Below are 27,335 nucleotides of genomic sequence, written 5' to 3' on the forward strand. Positions count from 1 at the left end.
CAGAGGAAATTGAATCCTTTCCAGTTACAGGACAAAGGCTGAATGATGTTTTTTCTTTAAATGGAAACACCCGCAATGGAGCAGGTTCATCCTGTCTGCAGGAGTCAGAGATGTGACACATTGCTGGATGAGCTCCAGGGCGGGCTGCCTCAGGTTGAGGTGACTGAGGGGGGAGTCGGTGTTCGGTGAATGTACACAGGCTCCCTCTGTACTGCACCGTATTAAAGGAATTTTCCCCGCCGCCGGCACTACCTCATGTGATTAAAGAGGGACTTTCCATCCTGTAGAGGAGACTCTTATCTAAAATTTCTGCTTTCGGTTTTCTCTGTGTAGCAGGAAGCACCGGTACTTCCTGCTTTGAGTACTCTACTAAGGGAGAGAGAGGAGACTTTTCTGTATCCGAGCGCTGGGTGACCATGAAAACACTTCATGTGCTGCTATCTGTCCTGCTGCTGCTGCCTCTCTCGGGTATGTACCCAGTATTGTCTCCTTTACTCATCCAGGGCACGGAAGGGGGTCACTGGGTCGGCCAGCATTTATGGGCCATTCCTAACTGTCCATGGGAAAGTGTCGGGGCTGCCTTCTTGAGCCGCTGTGTGTTTGTGTGTCCATAGTCCCACAGGCCTGAGTGAGAGAGAGAGAGATGGACTGGTGGTGAGTTTAACCTGAGGGTCACCTCGCTTAGGGTGAGGGCTGAGAATGTGGCACCCTCATGATAACCTCAGCCAGTGCTGGATCTGAAACTGCATTCTTGATGTCAGTCTGCAGACCTTAGAATGAGTCATAGAGATGTACTGCATAGAAACAGACCCTTCAGTCCAACTCATCCATGCCTACCATCCTAAATTAATCTTGTCTCATTTGCCAGTACTTGGCCCATATTCCTCTAACCCTTCCTAATTATGTACACTTATCACCTTTTAAATGATGGAATTGTACCAGTCTCCTTCACTTCTTCTGACAGCTCATTCCATACACACACCCCACTCTGTGAAAATGTTGCCCCTTAGGTCCCTTTTAAATCTTTCTCCTCTCACCTTAAACATATGGCCTCTGATTTTGGACTCATCTACCCTGGGGAAAAAAGACATCGTCTATCCATGCCCCTCATGATTTTATAAACCTCTCTAAGGTCACCCCTCCGCCTCCGAAGCTCCAGGGAAAAGAGCCCCAGCTTATTCAACCTCTCCCTATAGCTCAAACCCTCCAACCCTGGCAACACCCTTGTCAATCTTTTCTGAACCCTTTCAAGTTTCACAACATCTTTCCTATAGCAGGGAGACGAGAGTTGAACGCAGTACTCCAGAAGTGGCCTCACCACTGTCCTGTAAATCTCCATGACTCTGACTGTGACTGAAGGAAGAGTGATATATTTCCAAGTCAGGATGGTGAGTGGTTTGGAGGGGAACTTGAAGGTGGTGGTGTTCCCATGTACCTTCTGCCCTTCTCCTCCAAATGGAAATGATCATGGGTTTGGAAGGTGCTGTCTTGGGGTCTTCGGTAAATTTCTGTACTACATCTTGTAGTTGGTTCACACTACTGTGGGTGGTGGGCGAGGGACTGGGTGTTTGTGGATGTCGTTCCAATAAGCTGGACTGCTTTGTTCTGGTTGGTGTTGAGCTTCTTCAACGTTGCTGGAGCTGCCACCATCCAGGCAATTGGCACCCATCACACTCCTGACTTGTGCCTTGTAGATGGTGGACAGGCATCCAGGTGTCAGGAGGTGAGTTATTCGCCGCAGTATTCCTGGTCTCTGTCCTCCTCGTGTAGCCACATAGTTATATTTCCAGTTGAGTTTCTGCTCAATGGTAACCCCCAGGATATTGACAGTGGGGAATTCAATGATGAAAACACCACTGATTGCCAAGGGGAAATCAATGGCTTCACTCTTGGTGGAGATGGTTATTGCTTGACCCTGAGTCAAGCAACAAAATATGTGAGAATGTTCTGCACACATTGGGGAGCAGCAGCAGCCTCTCTAGGTGAGCGCGAGAGAGTGAATGTTTTCAATCCAATATGCTTCCCCTTCCTAAATGGACAACATGGGAGGAGGTTTGAAATATATATAAAAAAAAGCAGAAATTGCTGGGAGAACTCAGCAAAGACAGAGCAGAGGTAAGTGTAGTTCTGAACAAGAGTCTCTCCCACAGATGCAGATGGTTTTTGTTTTTTCTGAAGTTTTGTTTGGTTTACTCAGCTGCCTGTGTAGATCAAGAATGAAAGCCTCCAGAAAATATTCCATTATTCACTTACCCCCCAGCCCCAGTCTTTTCACCATTTGCAGGAGAGTCCCAGAGATGAGGAATTTCAGGAATGAGGTTAAATTAGAGAAGTTTGGGATTGGAGAGAGAAAGGAGTTCTAATTGAAGTCCAATATCATGAGGGGACTAGATAGAGGAAATGGGAAGAAATATCTTCATAGTAATAGAAGCAGGTGTCGGCCATTTGGCCCATCAAGCCTGGTCTGCCATTCATTAAGATCACAGCTGATCTATCCATTGTCTCAGCTCCTCCTACCTGCATTATCCCCATAACCCTTAATTCCGCTACCATGCAAAGCCCCATCCAATTGTGTCTTGAATATATTTAATCAAGCTGCCTCTACTACTTCCTTAACCAGAGAATTCCATAGATTCCCTACTCTCTGGGAAAAGCAGTTCCTCCTCATCTGTTCGAAATCTATTCCCTCTAATCTTGAGGTCATGTCCCCTAGTCCTAGTCTCACCCACCAACAGAAACAACTTGCCCGCCTCTCTCTTATCTATCCCTTTCATCATTTTATATGTTTCTGTAGGATCCCCTCTCATTCTTCTAAATTCTAGTGAGTTCACACCCAGGCAGCTCAACCTCTCCCCATAGGGTAGCCCCCCCATCTCCGGAACCAACCTGGTGAATCTCCTCTGCACCCCCTTCCAAAGCCAGTATATCCTTCCCCAAGTAAGGAGACCAGAACTGTGCACAATACTCCAGGCGCGGCCTCACCAACACCTTGTACAATTGCAGCAGAACCACCCTGCTCTTAAACTCAATCCCTCCCGCAATGAAAGACCATATTCCATTTGCCTTCCTGAGGACCTGTTACAGCTGCAAATCAACTTTTGCGATTCCTGTATGAGCTTTCCAAATCCCTCTGCACAACAGCATGCTGCAGTCTTTCACCATTTAAACAATACTCTGACCGGTTAATTTTACTATCCAAGTGGATAACCTCACATTTACCAACACTGTACTCCATCTGCCAGCCCCTTACCTGCTCACTTAACCTATCGAAATCTGTCTGCAGACCCTCCCCATCCTCTGCACAGTTTACCTTTCCACTCAAGTTGGTGTCATCAGCAAACTTGGATACGTTACACCCGGTCTCATTTCCAAATCATTTATATACATCATGAACAGTTGTGGGTCCAGCACTGACCCCTGCAGCACCCCGCTCACCACTGATCTCTAACCAGAGAAACACTCACTTAGCCCAATGCTCTGCGTTCTATTGGTTAACCCAGTCCTCTATCCAGGCTAGTACATTCCCTGCAGCTCCATACATTCTTATCTTATAGATGAGTCTTTTATGCGGCACCTTATCGAACACCTTCTGAAAATCCAAGTATACAACATCCACCAAGTATACAAATTCCCCTCCCTCCACTGCACTAGTTACATCCTCAAAAGAACTCCAGTAAGTTTGTCAAACAGGACCTCAGTTTCCTGAATCCATGCTGCGTCTGCCTGATGGAGGTCTGGAATGTGCTGTCTGAGAGTGTGGCTCAGGCTGCTGTCTCTCAGCGCCAGGAATCCGGGTTCAATTCCACCCTCAGGCAGCTGGCTGTGTGGAGCTTGCAAATACTTTTCGCTGGGTGCTCCATTTTCCTCCCACAAACCAAAGATATGCAGGTTAGGTGGATTGGCCATGGGAAATGCACAGCCACAGAGATACGGTGAGGGAGTGGGTTTGGTTGGGATTTCCTTCAGAATGTTGGTATGGCCTCGATGGGCTGAATGGCCTACTTGCACACAGGCCTGCCTCACAGCGCCAGGGACACAGGCTCAATTCCACCCTTAGATGACTGTCTGTTTGGAGTTTGCACATTCTCCCTGTGTCTGCCTGGGTTTCCTCCCACAGTCCAAAGATGTGCAGATTAGGTGGATTGGTCATGGGAAATTGCCTCTTAGTGTCCAATGATGTTTAGATTCAATGGATTAGCCATGGGAAATGCAGGATTATGGGGATAGGGTGGGTTTGGTTGGGATGCTTTTCGGGGAGTCAGTGTAGACCCGATGGGCCGATTGGCCTGACTCCACACTGTAGGGATCATATGATTCTGTGACTCACTCAACACCTCCCTCTCCACCTCCCACACAACCCTTTATGACTATGTCCCCTTGTTTATGTGAAGGTTTGATTATTTGCCCTGGACCACATCCCTCTTTGACTTCCTCCCTATCACATCTGCAATGTCCAATCACTGGCTTCCCCCCAGGTACCATTTCCCTCCTGGTTGGAAATTTCAGTCACATCAGGTGAAGTTACTTCAGGCTTGACTGAACAGCCAGCTTGCCCAAGGCTTTAGCACAGGCAAATCTAGAGGACAGAGAAAACCCATTAGGTACATCCTCAAAGCATCAACCGATGGGAGTCTCTTACTTACTCTGCGTAAACATCCACCAAGATGCCAAGCATCATGCCCATCCATGACAGAGCCCTGGTGGATGTCCAGCACAAAGATCTGAAAGAGTGTGTAAAAGAACCCAAGTATCCCACTCACCTCCTTATATTTCTGTGTGCCTGGGAGACGTGGGCATCACTGGCTGAGCCTGTGTTCATTGTCCGTCCCTAGTTACCCTTGAGAAGGTGAGGGTGAGCTGCCTTCTGGAACCACTGCAGTCCACCTGCTGTGGGTTGTCCCACAATGCCCTTAGGGAATTCCAGGAATTTGATCCAGTGACACTGAAGGAACAGTGATACATTTCCAAGTCAGGATTGTGAGTGGCTTGGAGGGGAACTTGCAGGGGATGGTGTTCATGTATCAGCTGGGTGGAAGTGGCTGTGGGTTTAAAAGGTGCTCTTTAAGGAGTTTTGGTAAATTTCCACAGTGCATCTTATAGATGGTACACACTGCTTCTGCGCTGGAGACAGAGGGAGCTGGGTGTCAGCTTTGACAAACATCCACACATGTGACTTATACAATTAAAAGTAGGGCCTTGAGCAGTATTGTACACCAGAGAGTGTGTTGCTGGAAAAGTTCAGCAGGTTAGGCAGCATCCGAACAGCAGGACAATTGACGTATCCGGCATAAGCCCTTGGACAGGAGCCCTCAATCAGCCCTTCATCACTTTTTCCTGGTTAAGAAGGTGTTGAGCACGCTTGTCTTTATTACTCATACTTTTGAATGTCGATCCTGTTGAGTTTGTACAGGACGTTGGTGAGGCCTCTTCTGGAGTAGTGTATACTGCGTCTAGTTCTGGATGCTCTCTCATAAGAGGGATATTATTAAGCTGGAGAGGCTTCAGAACAGGGAATAGAGGGTTTGAGTTATAAGAAGGGGCTGGATAGGCTGGGACTTCTTTCGGTTTATAAAATTATGAGGGGTATAAATAAAATGACCGGAAGGTGTCTTTTCCCTAGGGTATGGGTTTTCAAGACCATGAACATATTTTTAAAGTAAGAGGAGAAAGCTTTGAAAAAGGCACAAGGGGAAATTGTTTTACAATTGAATTAACTTCCAGAGGAAGTGGTGGATGTGGGCAGTTACATAATTTGAAGACATTTGGATACGTTCATGAATAAGAAATGTTTGGAGGGATGTGGGCCAAGCACAAGTAGGTGAGACTAGTTTAGTTTGGGATTATGGTCAGCATGGACTAAAGGGTCTGTTTCCATGCTGTATGATTCCAGGATCTGTATCACATCTCTGGGATGGTGGGACAGTCAATGAAGAGAGATTGAGCAAACTGGGCCAGTATTAGATTAGATTCCCTACAGTGTGGGAACAGGCCCTTCGGCCCAACAATTCCACACTGACCCTCCGATGAGTAACCCACCCAGATCCATTTCCCTCTGACTAATGCACCTAACACAATGATTTTGCTGCTCCTCGGATGCTGCCTGAACTGCTGTGCTCTTCCAGCACCACTAATCCAGAATCTGGTTTCCAGCCTCTGCAGTCATTGTTTTTACCACAATGGGCAATTGACCTGGCCTGCACATCTTTGGACTGTGGGAGGAAACCGGAGTACCCGGAGGAAACCCACGCAGTCACGGGGAGAATGTGCAAACTCCACACAGACAGTTACCCGAGGCTGGAATTGAATCTGGGACCCTGGTGCTGTGAAGCATCAGTACTAACCACTGAGCCACCGTGCTGCCGTATTCGCTAGACATTGAAAAATACGATCTGATCTCATTTCATACCTAAAGGGACAGACAGAGTTGACACCAGCAGGGGAGTCTCCGACCAGGGACCACAGTTTAAAAATAAAGGAGGTACCATTTAGGCCAGAGATGAGAGCAATTATTTCACTCAGAAAATTGGGAACCTTTGGTATTTAGAGGACTGTGGAGGATCAGTTATATGTTTAAGGTTTCAGATTACCAGTGGAGTACAGGGTTACGGGGACGGGGTTGGTAAAAGGCAAGGAAGTGTTCGATCAGCCGTGAATGTGTGGAATGCTGAGGCAGGCTGAATGGGCTGCTTCAGTTTTTATGGATCCCAACCTGTGGCAGGGCCTGGGGATTCAATATTGGGCTGTTCACGCACCTCAGGACCCAGCAGCCTGGCCTTGGACTTGATGGCACATCTTCAACCTTGCTTTGGAGGAGGTGAAAGGGGCGGGGGGTGGGGGGGGTTAGAATTGAACCAGGCGGAAGCTGGACTGGGACAGCTCAGGGGTGGGGGTTACAGTTAGAGTTGTTCTTCTTTGTCCTCATGAGTTTATTGTGAGATTTAACACAAGGGTCCACAAAGATGAGGGTTTTGTATGGGCTGAATAGGGTGGCATAATCCCACTGGCTCCTGAACGAGAGAACATTGATAATTAGCAAAGAGTTCAGGAGGGGGAATTAGAAGGGAGTGCTGGAGATTAAATAATTGGATATATTTCTGAAAAGAGATGCATGTTGCTGAAGTTTCTCATCAGAACAAACACAAGAAATCCACATTTCAAATCATCCCAGCCTCCTCAGGCCTGCTATCCTGACAAGGCTCGGTCTTTAGAACACACCCATCAGGCAGATTTGATGGGCCAATGGGCCTTTTGCTGTGCTGCAGGTCACCGTGTGCCCAAGAGGGGGCCTTGCTATCTGGCCCCCATTGGCACATTGTCTGTCTGTCTCTGGCTATGTCTCTGTCTCTCTGTCTCTGTGTCTCTCTCTCTCTCTCATACACACACACACTCACACGCGCCCACACTCTCACTCTTTCTCTCTCTCTCTCGCACACACACTCTCGTATACACACTTACACACACACACACACACACACACACACACACACACACACACACACACACAGAGCAGGTGGTGAGAGGCTGAAGCCTGACACTCTGCCCTGGGGATAGATCCCAGAACTGGCTCTGATTCACAGTCACGTTGTGTTCACAGCTCCCCATGAGAGATGTTGGGAAAACCTCAGCATGATCCAGCCCGCCTACATAAATTGGTCGATACTTTGTGGTCACGGACACATTTTAATTTCATGGGATTCCAAAAATATTCTCAAATGTTCTGGGTTTTTTTTTATTCTGTAAGTTCCGCCAAAATCCTGGGCACGTGCCAAGCTTCGATCATGTGTGAAATGCTTTGAGCATTGTATAGTATGTTGCGATATCACAAGACTATAACTCAGACAGCTATTCCCCATTGACCAGATATTCTCTCTCAGCCCGACAGGAGGAGGCTGTGGCTTAATTACGATGAAGGAAGTCATAGAGTTTTCACAGCATGGCCCTTCGGCCCATTGTGACCCTGTGCTGGTCATCAAATATCAATCTGTTCAAATCCCTGTTTCCAGAACTTGGCCCTTAACCCTTGATTAGATTATTTTCTAATCTGTTCACAGGCAATATTACACAATGCCAGAGCAGGTGGAATTTGAACCTGGGCCTCCTGGCACAAAGGGAGGAACATTACCACTGTGCCACAAGACATCTGGCCCTTTGCTTATGCGCTATGGCATTTCAATTGCACATCTGAATAATTCTTTAATGTCTTACCACCCTTTCAGATCCTTCAGACAGCGGGTCCCAAATACCCACCACACTCTGGGTGAAAAATGTTTCCTCAAAACCCCTCTCCACCTCCTATATTTTTACTTATTCATGGGATGAGGGCCAGCATTTATTGCCCATCCCTTATTGCCCCAGAGGGCAGTTAAGAGTCAACCACTTGGCTGTGTGTCTGGATCACATGTAGGTGACCGTTTCCTTCCCCAAAGGACATTACTGAACCAGGTGGATTTCTCCTGACAATCGACAATGGATTGAGACTCTTAATTTCAGATTTTTAAAAAAAATTCAAACTCTATCATCTGTGCAGGAATTGAACCCGGGTCTCCCCAGAACATTACCTGAGTGTGTGGATTAACAGTCCAGCAACAATACCACTCCCCAGTCCATGGTTACTGCTCCTTACCTTAAAACTGTGCCCCCTGGTTACTGATTCCTCTGCTGAAAGGGAATATTTCTCCCTATCCATGTCCCTCAGAACTGTGTACACCTCAATCAGGTCAACCTCCACCCCCCCAGCCTTCTCTGCTCTGTGGAAAACAGCCCCAGTCCAACCTAATCTCCAGCATAGGCAACATCCTGGTGGACCCCCTCTGCAATGTCTTTAGTGCAATCCCATCTTTCCCGTAGTGCGGTGACCAGAATTGTACACAATATTCACTCACTGAAAATGTAATGTAAAATATAGTCTTGTCTAATGATTCCTGGACTTCTCAATCAGAATTAGCTCAGAAAGAGACTGCCTAGCAGCCAGCTCTTACAATCACAGAACAGCTCTGACAGCTGGGACCATGCAGTCCTTGCTGCTGACTCCTAAATAACTGCTTATCTTGTTTCACAGATTTGTAACCCTCTGGCTGAAGAAATGTCTCCTCATTTCAGTTCTAAAGGGTCAACTCTTCACTGTCTACCTTCAAGTCTTAGTCTCTCCTACTAGCAGAAACATTTTCTCCACAACCACTCTATCCAGGCCTCTCAGTATTCTGTAAGCTTCAATGGGACTCCATCATCTTTCTACACTCCATTGAGTACAAACCCTGAGTCCTCAACTGCTCCTCATATGTCAAGCACATCACCCCAGGATCATTCTTGTAAACCTCCTCTGGACCCCTGTTAATAGCAGCACATCCTTCCCTAGGTACAAGGCCCAAACCTGCTCTCAACGTTCCAAATGCGATCTGACCAGAGTGTTATGCAAACTCTTTGCTCTTGTATTCTAGCCCTCTTGATATGAATGCTAACACTGTATTTGCCTTCCTAACTGCCAACTGATCTACATGTTCAACTGAAGAGAACCCTGAGCTCAGACTCCCAAGTCCCTTTGTGCCTCAGATCTCCTAAGCCTTTCCTCACCAAGAAAACAGTCTATGCCTCTATTCTTCCGTCCAAATTGCATAACCTCACGCTTTCCCACATTGTCTTCCATCTGCCACTTCTTTGTTCACTCTCCTCAGCTGTCCAAGCCCTACTTCTTCAACACTCCCTGACCCTCTGCCTAGCTGTGTATCATCCTCAAACTTAGCAACAATGCCCTCCGTTCCTTTGTCCAGATTGTTAATATATAACATGAGTAGTTGTGGTTCCAACAATGATCCCTGCTGAACTCCACTAGTCACCAGCTGCCATCCGGACAGAGACTCTTTTATCCCCACTCTCTGCCTTCTGCCAGTCAGCCAATCCTCTATCCATGTCCCTTAGGTGACAGGGACTGAGATGAGGAGAAATGCCTTCACCCAGAAGGTGGTGAGCCTGTGGAATTCACTGCCACAGATTGGGGGCAAAACATTGAACGTTTTCAAGAAGGAGTTAGATATAGTCCTTGGATCTAATGGGTATGGGGAGAAAGCAGGGACAAGAGACTGAGTTGGGTAATCAGCCATGACCATATTGAATGGTAGAGCAGGCTCGAAGGGTCAAATGGCCTGCTACTTTTCCTGTTTTTTTTATGTTCCCTCTCTTCTTCAACGTTTGGACCTTTTTAATGTCTTTGACTCCCTCATAGATGAATGGCAAACCAGAAGTAATGTCATTTGTGTGATGTAATTGATTGACTCACTGTCTGTTGTATTTTCTGTAGAAAGTAACAGAGAGCTGTTCACAGTGAATGCACCGAGGAGGGTACATGGAACAGTTGGAAGTGCTGTCGTTCTGCCTTGCTATTTCACGTTCCCCTATGCCAGCTACACTACCTTTGAGATCACGGTCATCTGGAAAATAGGGGTGTTTTACACAGGGACAGTTCTCTTCAACGCAACAAACAGAGCCAAGGGTCAGGGGGATTTTGAAAATATGGTTCAAACGAACATTAATGACCGGTACAGACTGGTTGGAGACCCCAGGATTGGTAATGCTTCAGTCGAGATAAAAGAAGCCAGGCTGGATGACACCAGCGAGTATTTCTGTCGTGTGGAAGTCAAACGCCCAGCATTAGCTCCTTACATGAAAGAAAACAATCTTGGGACCATCCTGAAAATAACAGGTAAGTTAGTGAGTTTTGACAAGATCGGTAGCTCAGGTTGAGATTCCGGATGTAGGCTTGCTCACTGAGCTGGAAGGTTCATTTTCAGATGTTTCGTCACCATACTAGGCAACATCTTCAGTGAGCCTTCGGGCGAAGTACTGCTGGTGTTTCCTGCTTTCTAATTATATGTTTGGGTTTCCTTGGGTTGGTGATGTCATTTCCTGTTCTTTTTCTCAGGGGGTGGTAAATGGGATCCAAGTGAATGTGTTTGTTGATAGAGTTCTGGTCGGAATGCCATGCTTCTAGGAATTCTCGTGCATGTCTCTGTTTGGGTTGTCCTAGGATGGATGTGTTGTCCCAGTCAAAGAGGTGTCCTTCCTCATCTGTATGTAAGGATACTAGTGAGAGTGGGTCATGTCTTTTTGTGGCGAGTTGGTGTTCATGTATCCTGGTGGCTAGTTTTCTGCCTGTTTGTCCAATGTAGTGTTTGTAACAGTCCTTGCACGATATTTTGTAAATGACATTAGTTTTGCTTGTTGTCTGTATAAGGTCTTTCATTAGCTGCTGTTTTAGTGTGTTGGTGGGTTTGCATGCTACCATGATGTTAAGGGGTCTGAGTAGTCTGGCAGTCATTTCCGAGATGTCTTTGATGTAGGGGACAGATAAGTTCAACCAGGCAATAAACTGCAGCGGCCGGGTGTGATGGGTTCGGTTAGACTTCAGGTCCGTCCGACAGATGGGTGATAGTGTCCCTTGTGATTGGCTCCTGTCACCTAATGCGGCACGCTTGGACATTTTTTACTTAGTGGATAGGGTTTGATAAATATGACTTGGTGCTGTACAATAACCTCACCACTTACTAAGGGCATGCACTGGGGTGCAGGTCTCTGGCACAGAGTCTGCCCCTGCTGCTGCATCCGTGATGTCTCGGATCGTATCTTTGGGGTCCTGAAGGGAGAGGGTGACCAGCCTCAAGTCGTGATCCATATAGGTACCAAAGACCTAGGTAGAAAGAGGGATAGGGATGTAAGGCAGGACTTCAGGGAGCTCGGGTGGAAGCTGAGATTAAGAGCAAATAGAGTTGTTATCTCTGGTTTGTTACCGGTGTCAGGTGGTAGTGTGGGACAGCTATCAGCTGCACACGTGGCTGCAGGGATGGCGCAGGAGGGAGGGTTTAAGGTATTTGGATAATTGGGGCTCATTCTGGAGAAGGTGGGACCTGTACAAACAAGACAGTCGTCACTTAAACCAGTGGGATACTCATACCCTGGGTGGGAAATTTGCTAGTGCTACTCAGGTGGGTTTAAACTAGCTCAGCAGGGGGGAGGGAACAGGAGGTGTAGTTCCAGTGCACAAGAGGATGAGAGTAGGGAGGACAGAGATAGGATTTCACAGATACAGGAGTGTGCTGGCAGACAGCAAGCAGGCTTGAAGTGTGTCTACTTAAATGCCAGGAGTAGTCAGGATAAGATAGATGAGCCTGCACCTGGGACTTTGATGTTGTGGCCATTTCGGAGACATGGATCGAGCAGGGTCAGGAATATATGTTGTAGTTCCAGGGTTTAGACCTTTCATTAAGGTCATAGAAGGTAAAAGAGGGGGAGATGTGACTTTGTTAGTCAAGGACAGTATAACGGTGGCTGAAAGAATTGAGGTGGTATGAGCTGAGGTTAGAAGCAGGAGAGGTCACACTGCTAGGAGATTTTTATAGGTGTCCGCAAAGTTCCAGGGATGTGGAGAAGATTGGAAAATTGATTCTGGGCAGGAGTAAAAGGAACAGGATGGTCATTATGGGGTCTTTAACCTCCCCAACATTGACTGGAAATGCTATAACGCTAGTATATCGGTTGGATCAGTTTTTGTCCAATGTGTACAGGAGGGTTTCCTGACACAGTATGTCGAGGGGCCGACAAGAGGGGAGGCCACACTGGATCTGGTGCTTGGTAATGAACCAGGCCAGGTGTTTGATTTAGGCATTTAAAGGGATAGGTACATGCCACACGGCAAGAGTTATCAATGGGGAAGGGCAAATATAATGCAATTAGACAAGACATAGGAGGCGTAGAATGGGGTAGCAAAATGCTGGGGATGGGAACAATTGAAATGTGGAGCTGGTTTAAGGAACAGATATTGCATGTCCTTGACAGGTATGTCCCTGTCAGGCAGGGAGGAAGTGATAAGGTAAGGGAACCGTGGTTTGCTACAGAAATTGTGTCTCTTGTTAAGTGGAAGAAGGAGGCTTGTGTGACATTGAGGTGAGATGGTTCAGATGAGACGGTGGAGCATTACAGATTAGCTAGGAAGGATTCAAAGAGAGAGTTAAGAAGAGCAAACAGAGGACACGAGCAGTCTTTAGCAAATAGAATAAAGGAGAACCCTAAAGTTTTCTATAGGTATGTGAAGAATAAAAGGATGACTAGGGTAGGAATAGGGACAGTCAAAGACAGAAGTGGGAAGTTGTGTGTGGATCCTGTGGAGATCGGAGAGGTACTAAACAAATATTTCTCATCTGTTTTCACTCAGAAAAAGGAGAATATTGCAAAGGAGAAGACTGAGATATGGGCTATTAGACACGAAAGGATTGAGGTTCGTAAGGAGGAGGTGTTAGCAATTCTAGAAGGTGGGAAAGTAGACAAGTCCCCTGGGCCAGATGGGATTTATCTGAGGATTCTCTGGGAAGCTAGGGAGGAGATGACGGAGTTTTTGGCTTTGATCTTTGAGTCATCATTGTCAACAGGCTTAGTACCAGAGGACTGGAGGATTGCAAATGTGCCCTTGTTCAAGAAGGGCAGTAGAGATGACCCAGGTAATTATAGACCAGTGAGCCTTACATCTGCTGTAGGAAAAGTTTTGGAAAGGATTATAAGAGAGAGGATTTATAATCATCTAGCAAGCAACAATTTGATTGGAAATAGTCAACGTGGATTCGTCAAGGGCAGGTTGTGTCTCACAAACCTCATTGAGTTTTGGAGAAGGTGACCAAGTATGTAGTTGGCGTGGTATACATGGACTTCAGTAAAGCCTTTGATAAGGGTCCACATGGTAGGCTGTTGGAGAACATGCAGAGGCATGGGATTGAGGGTGATTTAGCAGTTTGGATTAGAAAGTGGCTTTCTGAAAGAAGGCAGTGAGTGGTGGTTGATGAAAAATATTCAGCCTGGAGCCCGGTTACTAGTGGTGTGCCACAAGGATCTGTTTTGGGACCATTGCTGTTTGTCATTTTTATAAACGACTTGGACACAGGCATAGATAGATGGGTTAGTAAGTTTGTAGATGATACTAAAGTTGGTAGAGTAGTGGACAGTATGGAAGAATGTTACAGGTTGCAGGGGGACTTGGATAAACTGCAGAATTGAGCTGAGAGGTGGCAAATGGAGTTCAATGCAGCTAAATGTGAGGTGATTCACTTTGGGAAGAATAACAGGAAGGCAGAGTTCTGGGTCAATGGAAAGATTCTTGGTAGTGTGGATGTGCAGAGGGATCTTGGAGTCCATGTGCATAGATCCCTGAAAGTTGCCACTCAGTTGGATAGTGCTGTTTAGAAGGCATATGGTGTGTTAGGTTTCATTGGTAGAGGGATTGAGTTCTGGAGCCGTGATGTCATGCTGCAACTATACAAAATGCTAGTGCGGCTGCACTTGGAATATTGTGTACAGTTCTGGTCGCCCCATTACAGGAAGGATGTGGAAGTATTGGAAAAGGTGCAGAGGAGATTTACCAGGATGTTGCCTGGTCTGGAGGGAAGCTCTTATGAGGAAAGGCTGAGGGACTTGGGTCTGTTCTCATTGGAGAGAAAAAGGCTAAGAGGGGATTTGATAGAGACATACACGATGATCAGAGGATTATATAGGGTGGACAGTGAGAGTCTTTTTCCTAGGATGATGACATCAGCATGTATGAGGGGGCATAACTACAAATTGAGGGGTGATAGATTTAAGACAGTTGTCAGAGGCAGGTTCTTTACACAGAGAGTGGTAAGGGCGTGGAATGCCCTACCTGCCAATGTAATTAACTCAGCCACATTAGGGGCATCTAAACAATGCTTGGATAAGCACATGGATGATGTGATAGTGTTGGGGGAAGAGCTTTGATTAGTTCACAGGTCGGCACAACATCGAGGGCCAAAGGGCCTGTTCTGCGCTGTATAGGTCTATGTTCACCTTTGACCCCATGACAAGCCACTGACTCTGCCCGCTCCTGTTGCCAGCTCCTTGCTTGGCATCTCATTGTGTGTTATCCATGCTTTATCTCCCTCCACCTCGGGACACAGATGCACCCAGCTCTATCCTGCTATCAACTCTCTCATCCATTCCATTGTGTTAATCTGAGTTTTTCAATTGGATTGGTTGAGACCCTGTCCATCAGGAGGCATCATTTTCCTTGTTAACTGTTGGATAGGGGAATCTAGAGTCTTGGCCAGTGCTTGAAGCTAAATCTCAATATTGGCATTCTCTTTCAATCCCTAGCCAAGCTTCCACCTGCACCCCCACTCACACATTCTCCCCAGCAGCCTGTCCCCACCTCCATTGGTCCATTTATTGCTAGAACCCAAAACCCCTCATTCCCACACCTGCCTATTCCAGAATACTGGAGGCTGGCTCCATCCCTGCCCACCCCCACCCTCCCCACCTCTCCCCCCAACATCTTCACCCTCAACTCATCAAGGCACAATGGTCCAAAGGGCCATTCTGTGAAAAGTTCTGTGACTTCCTTCATTGTAATGAAAGCCACAGCTTCCTCCTGGAGAGTTGTGACAGAATGTCTGATTAATGGGAAGTAGCTGACTGGGTTACAGCCATGTGATAACTTCAACAGACTATACAACACTGGTCAGTCCTACCCAGGCTGAGGTTTGGTTTTATTCTTGATGAGATTTGGGCATCAATGGTGAGGCCATTGCTTGTCTGTCGCCCACTGCTCGCATTGCTGTGGGTCTGGAGTCACAAGGAGGTGAGGTCAAGTAAAGGTCGCAGTTTTGCTTCCCCAAAGGACGTTACAGAATAATACAGTAACTGTGTTTGAGATTAGTTTTCAGTTTTGTGAATTGAATCATAACAGTTGGGGGATACTAGTGCAGTGACATTGAGTCACAGAGGTTTACAGCATGGAAACAGGCCTATCATGCCAATGGTGCCCAGCTTTCACAATTTATCTAGTCCCATTTGTCACATTTGGTCCATATCCTTCCATATCTATCACATCCATGTTCTCGTCCAAATGTTTCATAAATGACAAAATGGTACCTGCCTCCACCACTATCTCTGGCAGCCTATTTCAGGACCTTTGATTAAAAAAAAATTACGTCCCTGGACCCTTTTGTATTTCTCCCCTCTCACCTTAAACCTATGCCTCTAGTTTTAGACTCCCCCACCGTGGGGAAAAGCAGTTGGCTATCTACCTTATCTCTGCCTCTCATAATTTGAAAGACCTCTATAAGGTCACCCCTCAACTTCTTATGTTTCAGGGGAAAAAAAATCCCAACTTATCCAGCCTCTCCTTATAACTCAAACTATAATCTTAAAAACTAGGTCCTCCAGGATAGTAATATCTGGATTACTCCTGGTGCCATGAGCTAGTGAGGGCAGGAATGGGAGGATAGAGCAGATGAATGCATGGCTGAGGAGCTGGTTTATGGGTAAAGGGTTCACATTTTTGGATCATTGGAACCTCTTTTGGGGTCAAAGTGACCTGTACAAGAATGATGGATTGCACCTAAATTGGAACGAGACTAATATACTGGCAGGGAGATTTGCTAGAGCTGCTCAGGAGGATTTAAACTAGTAAGGTGAGGTGGGTGGGACCCAGGGAGATAGTGAGGAAAGAGATCGGTCTAAGATGGGTACAGTCGGGAAAAGGAGCAAGTCAAACCTACACGGCAGTCAGGACAAAGTAGAGAACAAGGTAGGACTGATAAATTAAACTGCATTTACTTCAATGCAAGAAGCCTCCTAGGTAAGAGAGATAAAGCCAGGGCATGGTTAGGAACATGGGACTGGGATATCATAGCAATTACAGAGACACGGCTCAAGGATGGGCAGGACTGGCAGTTTAATGTTCCAAGGTATAGGTGCTATAGGAAGGATAGAAAGGGGGACAAGAGAGGAAGGGAGTGATGTTTTTGATTAGGGATAACATTTTTGCGGTACTTAGGGAAGGTATTCCTGGGAATACATGTGAGGAGGTTATTTGGGTGGAATTGAGAAATATGAAAGGATGATCACCTTATCGGGATTGTACTCTAGACCCCCAAATAGTCAGTAGGAAATTGAGAAACAAATTTGTAAAGAGATTTCAGCTATCTGAAAGAATAACAGGGTAGTTATGGTCGGGGATTTTAACTTTTCAAACATAGATTAAAACTGTCATAGTGTTAAGGGCTTGGATGGAGAGAAATTTGTCCAGTGCATACAAGAAAATTTTCTGATTCAGTATGTGGATGTACGTACTAGAGAAAGTGCAAAACTTGACCTACCACTGGGAAATAAGGCAGGGCAGGTGACTGAGGTGTCAGTGGGGGAGCACTTTGGGGCCAGCGACCATAATTCTATTAATTTTAAAATAGTGATGGAAAAGGTTAGACCAGACTTAAAAGTTGAAATTCTGAATTGGAGGAAGGCTAATTTTGACGGTATTAGGTAAGAACTTTCAAAACTTGATTGGGTGTGCATGTTTGCAGGTAAAGGGATGCTTAGAAAATGGGAAGCCTTCAAAAATTAGATAACGAGTCCAGAGACCGTGTGCTCCTGTTAGGGTGAAAGGCAATGCTGGTAGGTGTAGGGAATGCTGGATGGCTAGATGAATTTGAGGTTTTGGTCAAGAATAAGAGGGAAGCATATGTCAGGTATAGACAGCTGGGATTGAGTGAATCCCTCTAAGAGTATAAAGGCAGTAGGAGTATACTTAAGAGGGAAATCAGGAAGGCAAAAAGGGAACATAAGATAGGGTTTGGCAAATAGAATTAAGGAGAATCCAAAGGGGTTCTATAAATATATTAAGGACAAAAGGTTAACTAGGGAGAGAATAGGGACTCTTAAAGATCAGCAAGGCAGCTATGTTTGGAACAATGTGAGATAGGAGCGATACTATTTTGCATCCGTGTTTACTGTGGAGAAGGACCTGGAAGATATAGAATGTGGTGAAATAGATGGTAACATCTTGAAAAATGTCCATATTACAGAGAGGAAGTGCTGGATGTCTTGAAATGCATAAAAGTGGATAAATCCCCAAGACCTGATCAGGTGTACCCTAGAACTCTGTGGGAAGCTAGGGAAGTGATTGCTGGGCCTCTTGCTGAGATACTTGTACTATTGAGGTGCTGGAAGACCGGAGGTTGGTTAATGTGGAACCGTTGTTTAAGAAGGGTGGTAGAGAAAGCCAGGGAACTAGAAACCGATGAGCCTGATGTTGGTGATGGGCAAGATGTTAGAGGGAATCCTGAGGGACAGGATTTGCATTTATTTGGAAAGGCAAGGACTGATTAGGGACAGTTAACATGGCTTTGTGCGTGGGAAATCATGTCTCACAAACTTGATTGAGTTTTTTGAAGAAGTAACAAAGAGGATTGATGAGGGTAGAGCAGTGAACATGATTCCTCATGGGAGACTGCTTAGCAAGGTTAGATTTCATGGAATACAGGGAGAACTAGCCATTTAGATACAGAACTGGCTTGAGGGTGGTGATGGAGGGTTGTTTTTCAGACTGGAGGCTTGTGACCAGTGGAGTGCCACAAGGATCAGTGCTGGGTCCATTACTTTTCATCATTTATATAAATGATTTGGATGTGAGCAAAAGAGTAAGTTTGCAGATGACACCAAAATTGGAGGTGTAGTGGACAGCGAATAAGGTTTGAAAAATGTGGTGCTGGAAAACACCTTCAGACATTTCCTGAAGAAGGGCTTATGCCCAAAACGCTAATTCTCCTGCTCCTCGGATGCTGCCTGGCCTGCTGTGTTTTTCCACTCTGGTACTCCAGCATCTGCAGTCCTCACTTTTTCCTAGCAAATAAGGTTTCCTCAGATTATAACAGGATCTTGATCAGATGGGCCAATGGGCTGAGGAGTGGCAGGTGGAGTTTAATTTAGATAAATGCGAACTGAACAAAGAGACCTTGGAGTGCAGGTTCATAGTTGCTTGAAAGTGGAGTCGCAGGTAGATAGGATAGTGAAGAAGGCGTTTGGTATGCTTTCCTTTATTGGTCAGAGCATCGAGTATAGGTGTTGGGAGGTCATTGGTTGGGTCACTTTTGGAATACTGTGTGCAATTCTGTTCTCCCTGTTATAGGAAGGATATTGTTAAACTTGGAAGAGTTCAGAAAAGATTTACAAGGATGTTGCCAGGGTTGGAGGATTTGAGCTATAGGGAGAGGCTGAACAGGCTGGGGCTGTTTTCCCTGGAGTGTCGGAGGCTGAGGGGTGACCTTGTAGAAGTTTATAAAATCATGAGGGACATGGACATGGGAAGTAGACAAGGTGTTTCCCCCACATGGAGGAGTCTAAAACTAGAGGACATAGGTTTAGGATGAGAGGAGAAAGATTTAAAAGGAACCTAAGGGGCAAAGTTTTCACACACAGGGTGATATGTATGGAATGAGCTGCCAGAGGAAGTGGAGGAGGTTGGTACAATTACAACATTTAAAAGGCAACTGGATGAATACATGAATAGAAAGGGTTTGGAGGGATATGGACCATATGCTGACAAATGGGACTAGATTCGTTTAGGATATCTGGTCGGTATGGACAAGTTGGATGGAAGGGTCTGTTTCCGTGCCGTACATTTCTATGACTACGATTTGCTTCCTCATTATTTCCATCATTATTGATTATCCCACGGTTATCACTTACCAAAAACTGTGTTGCACTACCTGTTTAAATACAGTGGCTACAAGAGCAGGTCAGAGGTTAGGAATCCCACAGCGAGTAACTCCTGTCTCCCCAAAGCCCGTCCACCATCTACAAGGCACAAGTCATGAGTGTGATTGAGTACCCACCCCTAACTTGCCTGAATGGGTCCAGCTCCATCAACACTCTTTCACCATCTGACTACAACATATTTGCACCAAATTCCCAGCTCTAATCCAAACTGAACAATGATCTAATTGAATACTCTTGTCCTGCCTGGGAGCCGATCTGATCCCAACTGGAATGCCCTCTTTGAAGACCTCTACCTCCCCCTTTTCCTTCAAGAGTCTCTAGTACAATCCGCAATGTCATTCTTGAAATGTACTCGGGGCTGTTGAGGCAAAACGGCAGCCAATTTGCACACAGCAAGCCTCCATAAATAAGCTCGCAACTAAAAACACTGTTTTGGTGATCTTGATGGAGGAGTAAATAAAGGTGGGGAGTGTCAGCAGGCCACCCTGCTCTGCTTCAGAAGCTGGCTGTGGGCTCCTGTGTGTGCACCCAAGAAGACAGGTGGAGATTTCATCTGAGGAACGTTGACAGGACGGCACTCGCTTGGTACTGCCTTGTGCATACATCGCCCCAGGTTCAGAGTCAGACTGGAATACAGGTATCCCCCACTTTTCGAAAGTTCACTTTATACACTTCATTTTTACGAAGAAAGTTACCTGTTTTCACAAACTGAAAGAAATCCGAAGATAATTTTCACTTTTACAAAAACAATGGTGAAACTTTTCCCGTATAAATTAATGCTTCTTCCCTTTACGCCGTTTTGGCTTACAAAAGATCCCTACTTTCGGATAGTGGGGGAAGCCTGTATTGTTTTCATATCATTTTGCCTTTTGGTCTCCCACATAATGTCCAGGCACGTACAAGTGTGGAGAGTGCTGCCAGAGGAAGTGGTGGAAGCTGGGACAATTGCAACATTTAAGAGGCATTTGGATGGGTATATGAATAGGAAGGGTTTGAAGGGATATGGGCTGGGTGCGAGCAGGTGGGGTGAGATTGGGATATCTAGCCGGCATGGACGGGTTGGACCGAAGGGTCTGTTTCCGTGCCGTACATCTCTATGACTACGACTTGCTTCCTCATTTTGAGTCACCCTGTGAGAGCTTCCCTCTGACTTAATAAACATGACGTTGATGCATTTACCATGAGTTCTGATAGTGACTCAGCAGCAATAATCACGAGCCAGTGCCTCACTTTAACTCGATGATCAATCCTCTCTCTTTTCAGGTCCACCTGTCATCCTGAACATGTCCACCCGGGTCGTCAATGGCACACAGTTTACCCTCGTGTGCCACGTTCAAGGAGAGCCCTCTCCAAAGATCATGTGGATTGACCCCCAACAGAGCAGACTGCCCATGAATGCCAGCGATACTCCAGTTGTACCAGGCCCAGGGCAGTATCAGGTTGTGGGGGAGTTACGTGACCCCAAGCTGGGAGGGAACTACACGTGTGTGACCACCAACACCTTCGGCAATTCCACGCAAGTCATCTACTTCGCCAGCTTGACAGAAGGCCGATCAGTGCTCAAAGTAATCATCGGTGCCTTGGTTGGAAGCCTCCTTGCAATCATTCTGATCATTATTGCCCTCACGTTCTGGAGGAGAAGGAAGGGTAGGTCATTGTAATTTAACAGCTGGGGATTTTACTGTCGGCACTTACATTGGGTTCATTTTGAAAATGTATCTGGTTTGGGGTGTCATGGAACACCACAAAGGATCAGAGCTTTCCCACCTCAAAGTGACTCAAGAATCGTCACAAGAAAGGGGAGGGAAGAGGAAAAGAGAGGGAGCAGCCGAGTCAGGATGGAGAGCGGCTTGGAGGGGAGCTTGCAGGGGGTGGTGTCCCATGTATCTGCTGTCATAGAGACATGTCCTTCAGTCCACACTGACCATGATCCCAAACTAAATCAGTCCCATTTGCCTGAACTTGGCCCATATCACTCTGAACCTTTCCTATTTACGTACCTGTACAAATGTTTTTTCAATTCTGTAATGTCGAAGCCTCCCCAAGAGCTTCAGTGGATAGGGGAGGACTCCCTACTGGAGTCTACTCGACCTTCCCTGGTTCTTTCCCTGAGATCGTTCAATTGCCTGGAATAAAATTCTTGCAAGCAGTCCAATAAAGGTTTGGCACATTTATTTAGACATTTACTGCAGTATCACAGTTACAGACTAACAAGACACCAAGCCCTAGTCTAAGTAGAAGTTCTAAAACCTCAGCAGAGTAGCTTTTACCAGCGGCATGGTGGCACAGTGGTTAGCACTGCTGCCTCACAGCGCCAGAGACCTGGGTTCAATTCCCGCCTCAGGCGATTGTGTGGAGTTTGCACATTCTCCCCGTGTCTGCGTGGGTTTCCTCCGGGTGCTCCGGTTTCCTCTCACAGTCCAAAGATGTGCGGGTCAGGTGAATTGGCTATGCTAAAAATTGCCCGTAGTGTTAGGTGTAGGGGTATGGGCGGGTTGCGCTTCGGTGGGTCGGTGTGGACTTGTTGGGCCAAAGGTCCTGTTTCCATACTGTAAGTAATCTAATCTAAACACTGACCAACCTTGTGCTCTCTCAGGCTATTCCGAAAATGGCAGTCACCATCTTTAGTATTTAGGATTAGTGGTGCTGGAAGAGCACAGCAGTTCAGGCAGCATCCGAGGAGCAGCAAAATCGACGTTTCGGGTCCAAACTCTGCTGGTTTAAAGGTGGACCGGAGTCTGTGTGGGATGAGTTGGTTACCGAGGCAGGCACTGAGGAAGAAAACCAGCAGCGTTTTGCCCCGAACAGGACACCGCCACCTCCAAACAGACCCCACCACCAGGGATATATTTCCCTCCCCACCCCTTTCCGCCTTCCGCAAAGACCGTTCCCTCTGTGACTACCTGGTCAGGTCCACGCCCCCCTACAACCCACCCTCCCATCCTGGCACTTTCCCCTGCCACCACAGGAACTGCAAAACCTGCGCCCACACCTCCTCCATCACCTCCATCCAAGGACCTAAAGGAGCCTTCCACATCCATCAAAGTTTTACCTGCACATCCACTAATATCATTTATTGTATCCGTTGCTCCCGATGTGGTCTCCTCTACATTGGGGAGACTGGATGCCTCCTAACAGAGCGCTTTAGGGAACATTTCCGGGACACCCGCACCAATCAACCACACCGCCCTGTGGCCCAACATTTCAACTCCCCCTCCCGCTCTGCCAAGGACATGGAGGTCCTGGGCCTCCTTCACCGCCGCTCTCTCACCACCAGACACCTGGAGGATGAACACCTCGTCTTCCGCCTCGGAACACTTCAACCCCAGGGCACCAATGTGGACTTCAACAGTTTCCTCATTTCCCCTTCCCCCACCTCACCCTAGTTCCAAACTTCCAGCTCAGCACTGTCCCCATGACTTGTCTGGACTTGTCCCACCTGCCTAGCTCCTTTTCCACCTATCCACTCCACCCTCTCCTCCCTGACCTATCACCTCATCCCCTCCCCCACTCACCCATTGTACTCTATGCTACTCTCTCCCCACCCCCACCCCCCTCTAGCTTATCTCTCCATGCTTCCGGCTCACTGCCTTTATTCCTGATGAAGGGCTTTTGCCCGAAACATCGATTTCGCTGCACTTTGGATGCTGCCTGAACTGCTGTGCTCTTCCAGCACCACTGATCCAGAATCTGGTTTCCAGCATCTGCAGTCATTGTTTTTACCTATCTTTAGTATTTACACAACTTTTGCCCAATAAATCTGTCAATCAAACTCATGCTGATATCCTCCCCACATTCTGCTGTGCTTGTGATGAACTTGTTAGTCTTTTGATCCCATTACTAGAATAGCGATGACAAAACTGCCCTTTTACTGACTTGGGTGATGATATTAAGTGTTTATATCCTCTAAGGTTTGGTCACATACTCGTTACCTCATGTCCTTGTTTAAACCTGACTGTTTTTTGACATATCTTAAACCCATTCCTCATTGTTTTCCACCTCACATGCTTGGTCAGTAAACTCTCCTCCCCTTCCTGGACCCCTCCATCTGCATTAATGACGACTGACTTGACACTGACATTTTTTTACAAACTCACTGACTCCCACGGCTACCTGGATTACACCTCTTCCCACCCTACCTCCTGCAAAAATGGCATCCCATATTCCCAATTCCTCCGCCACTGCCGTATCTGCTCCCAGGAGGACCAGTTCCACCATAGAACACACCAGGTGGCCTCCTTCTTTAGAGACCGCAATTTCCCTCCCACGTGGTTAAAGATGCCCTCCAACGCATTTCATCCACATCCTGCACCTCCACCCTCAGCCCCCACCCCTCCAACCGTAACAAGGACAGAACGCCCCTGGTGCTCACCTTCCACCCTACCAACCTTCGCATAAACCAAATCATCTGCCTACATTTCTGTCACCAACAAACAGACCCCACCACCAGGGATATATTTCCCTCCCCATCCCTTTCCGCCTTCCGCAAAGAACGTTCCCTCCGTGACTACCTGGTCAGGTTCATGCCCGCCTACAACCCACCCTCCCATCCTGGCACCTTCCCCTACCACGGCAGGAACTGTAAAACCTGCACCCGCACCTCCTCCCTCACCTCTATCCAAGGCCCTAAAGGAGCCTTCCACATCCATCAAAGTTTTACCTGCACATCCACCAATATCATTTATTGTATCCGTTGCACCCAATGTGGTCTCCTCTACATCGGGGAGACTGGATGCCTCCTAGCAGAGCACTTTAGGGAACATCTCTGGGACACCCACACCAATCAACCACACCGCCCTGTGGTCCAACATTTCAACTCCCCCTCCCACTCTGCCGAGGACATGGAGGTCCTGGGCCTCCTTCACCACCGCTCCCTCACCACCAGATGCCTGGAGGAAGAACGCCTCATCTTCCGCCTCGGAACACTTCAACCCCAGGGCATCAATGTGGACTTCAACAGTTTCCTCATTCCCCTTCCCCCACCTCACCCTAGTTCCAAACTTCCAGCTCAGCACCATCCCCATGACCTGTCCTATTGGCCTATCTTCCTTTCCACCTATCCACTCCCCCCTCCTCTCTGTATAGTAAAAAGTGAGGTCTGCAGATGCTGGAGATCACAGCTGAAAATGTGTTGCTGGTTAAAGCACAGCAGGTTAGGCAGCATCTCAGGAATAGGGAATTTGACATTTCGAGCATAAGCCCTTCATCAGGAATGAGAGAGAGTAGCCAAGCAGGCTAAGATAAAAGGTAGGGAGGAGGGACTTGGGGGAGGGGCGATGGAGGTGGGAACGTGGCTGAAGAGTTTCTGTGCAGAGGAGATGACCTGGGGGGTGCAGTGAGAGAGAGACTCACTGAAATCCTTGTAGAGGGAGGAAGAGAGCACCTACTGCGAATCCTCTTGCAAGGATGCCTTCCTTGAAGAAGCTCTCTTCCTCCCTCTACAAGGATTTCAGTGAGTCTCTCTCTCACTGCACCCCCCAGGTCATCTCCTCTGCACAGAAACTCTTCAGCCACGTTCCCACCTCCATCGCCCCTCCCCCAAGTCCCTCCTCCCTACCTTTTATCTTAGCCTGCTTGGCTACTCTCTCTCATTCCTGATGAAGGGCTTATGCTCGAAATGTCGAATTCCCTATTCCTGAGATGCTGCCTGGCCTGCTGTGCTTTAACCAGCAACACATTTTCAGCACCCCCTCCTCTCTGACCTATCATCTTCATCCCCACCCCCACTCACCTATTGTACTCTATGCTACTTTCTCCCCACCCTCATCCCCCTCTTACTTATCTCTCCACCCTTCAGGCTGTCTGTCTCTATTCCTGATAAAGAGTTTTTTCCTGCTCCTCAGATGCTGCCTGAACTTCTGTGCTTTTCCAGCACCACTAATCCAGAATCTGGTTTCCAGTATCTGCAGTCATTGTTTTTACCCAGTAAACTCTCTATTCAAACCCCTATTGTCTTTCCTTGTAGATACTTGAAGTGATCTGACAAAGATTTTTCTTCTTCCTTAAGGCTAATGCAAGGCTAATGCAAAAACTACGGAGGTATGGCATTGAGGGTGCATTAGAGGTTTGGATTAGGAATTGGCTGGCTGGAAGGAGACAGACGGTAGTAGTTGATGGACTAGGTTCATCTTGGAGTGCAGTTACTAGCGGTGTACCACAGGGATCTGTTTTGGGACCGTTGCTGTTTGTCATCTTTATAAATGATCTAGAGGAGGGGCTTGAAAGCTGGGTGAGCAAGTTTGCGGATGACACAAAGGTCGGTGGAGTTGTGGACAGTGAAGAAGGATGTGGCAGGTTACAGCGGGATATAGATAGGTTGCAGAGCTGGGCAGAAAGGTGGCAGATGGAATTCAATGTAGCTAAGTGTGAAGTCATTCACTTTGGTAGGAGTAACAAGAAGATGGATTACTGGGCTAATGGTAGGCTACTTGGTAGTGTGGATGAGCAGAGGGATCTTGGTGTCCATGTACACAGATCTCTGAAAGTTGCCACCCAGTAGTGCTGTGAGGAAGGCATATGGCGTACTGGGCTTTATTGGTAGAGGAATTGAGTTCCGGAGTCCTGAGGTCATGTTGCAGTTGTATAAGACTCTGGTGCGGCCTCATCTGGAGTATTGTGTGCAGTTTTGGTCGCCATACTATAGGAAGGATGTGGAGGCATTGGAACGAGTGCAGAGGAGGTTTACCAGGATGTTGCCTGGAATGGTAGGAAGATCGTATGAGGAAAGGCTGAGGCACTTGGGCCTGTTCTCATTGGAGAAAAGAAGGTTTAGGGGAGATTTGATAGAGGTGTATAAGATGATTAGGGGTTTAGATAGGGTAGACACTGAGAACCTTTTACCGCTAATGGAGTCAGCTGTTACTAGGGGACACAGCTTTAAATTAAGGGGTGGTAGGTATAGGACAGATGTTAGGGGTAGATTCTTTACACAGCGGGTTGTGAGTTCATGGAATGCCCTGCCAGTGGCAGTGGTGAACTCTCCCTCTTTATGGTCATTTAAGCGGGCATTGGATAAGCATATGGAAGTTATTGGGCTAGTGTAGGTTAGGTAGGATTTGGTCGGCGCAACATCGAGGGCCGAAGGGCCTGTACTGCGCTGTATTTTTCTATGTTCTATGTTCTATGACTAATTGTCGACTTTCGTGGCTGCCTAAATTTGTTCTTGTACAGAGCTGTACTTTCTGCTTTACCCAGCAAAGTTATCTTACTTAATACATTTTTCCTTTTGCTTTATTTCTAACATTCTTTGGGTTCTTTAATTTTATGCTTTCCCTTCGTGTCCTTTCTCAGTGACTGTACCTTGCATCGACCACTTCCTCTAGCAGTTCATTCCAAATACGGACCACCCTCTGTGTGGAAAAAGTTGACCCTCAGGTCCCTTTTAATTTCTTCTCCTCTCACCTTAAAACCCAGTTTTGAACTCCCCCACCCGAGGGAAAAGGCCTTTGCTATTCACCTTATCCATGCCTCTCACGGTTTTATAAATCCTTATAAAGTCACCCCTCAACCTCCTACACTCCAGGGAATAAAGTCCCGGCCTATCCAGCCTCTCCCTATACTCAAACCTTCCATTCTCAGTTAAATCCGTGTAACTCTTCTCTGTTCCCTCTCCAATTTAATTAAATCCTTCCCATGGAAGAGCAGCCAGAAGTGTACACAGTAATCCAAAAGTGGCCTCGCCAACATCCTGTACAACCACAACGTGATGTCCTAACTCCTGTACTCAGTGCTCTGACCAATGAAGGCAAGTGTGCCTAATGCCGCCTTCACCACACTGTCTACCTGCG

The 27,335-nt window shown here is 46.9% G+C and overlaps 1 protein-coding gene across 1 annotated transcript in view; it reads left to right on the forward strand.

Annotated features, from left to right (window-relative positions):
- The first annotated feature begins 341 nt into the window (after window positions 1-341).
- The window catches only part of LOC132826659 (sialic acid-binding Ig-like lectin 15), a 37,923-nt gene continuing 10,929 nt past the window's right edge, over window positions 342-27,335 (forward strand). The window contains exons 1-3 of the mRNA XM_060842694.1: window positions 342-468; window positions 10,295-10,696; window positions 20,812-21,195. Coding sequence (XP_060698677.1) covers window positions 417-468; window positions 10,295-10,696; window positions 20,812-21,195 — 838 coding nt within the window. The 5' untranslated portion in view covers window positions 342-416. The remainder of the gene's footprint in view (window positions 469-10,294; window positions 10,697-20,811; window positions 21,196-27,335) is intronic.

Source organism: Hemiscyllium ocellatum, chromosome 2 (assembly GCF_020745735.1).
Source record: "Hemiscyllium ocellatum isolate sHemOce1 chromosome 2, sHemOce1.pat.X.cur, whole genome shotgun sequence".
Classification (NCBI taxonomy): domain Eukaryota; kingdom Metazoa; phylum Chordata; class Chondrichthyes; order Orectolobiformes; family Hemiscylliidae; genus Hemiscyllium; species Hemiscyllium ocellatum.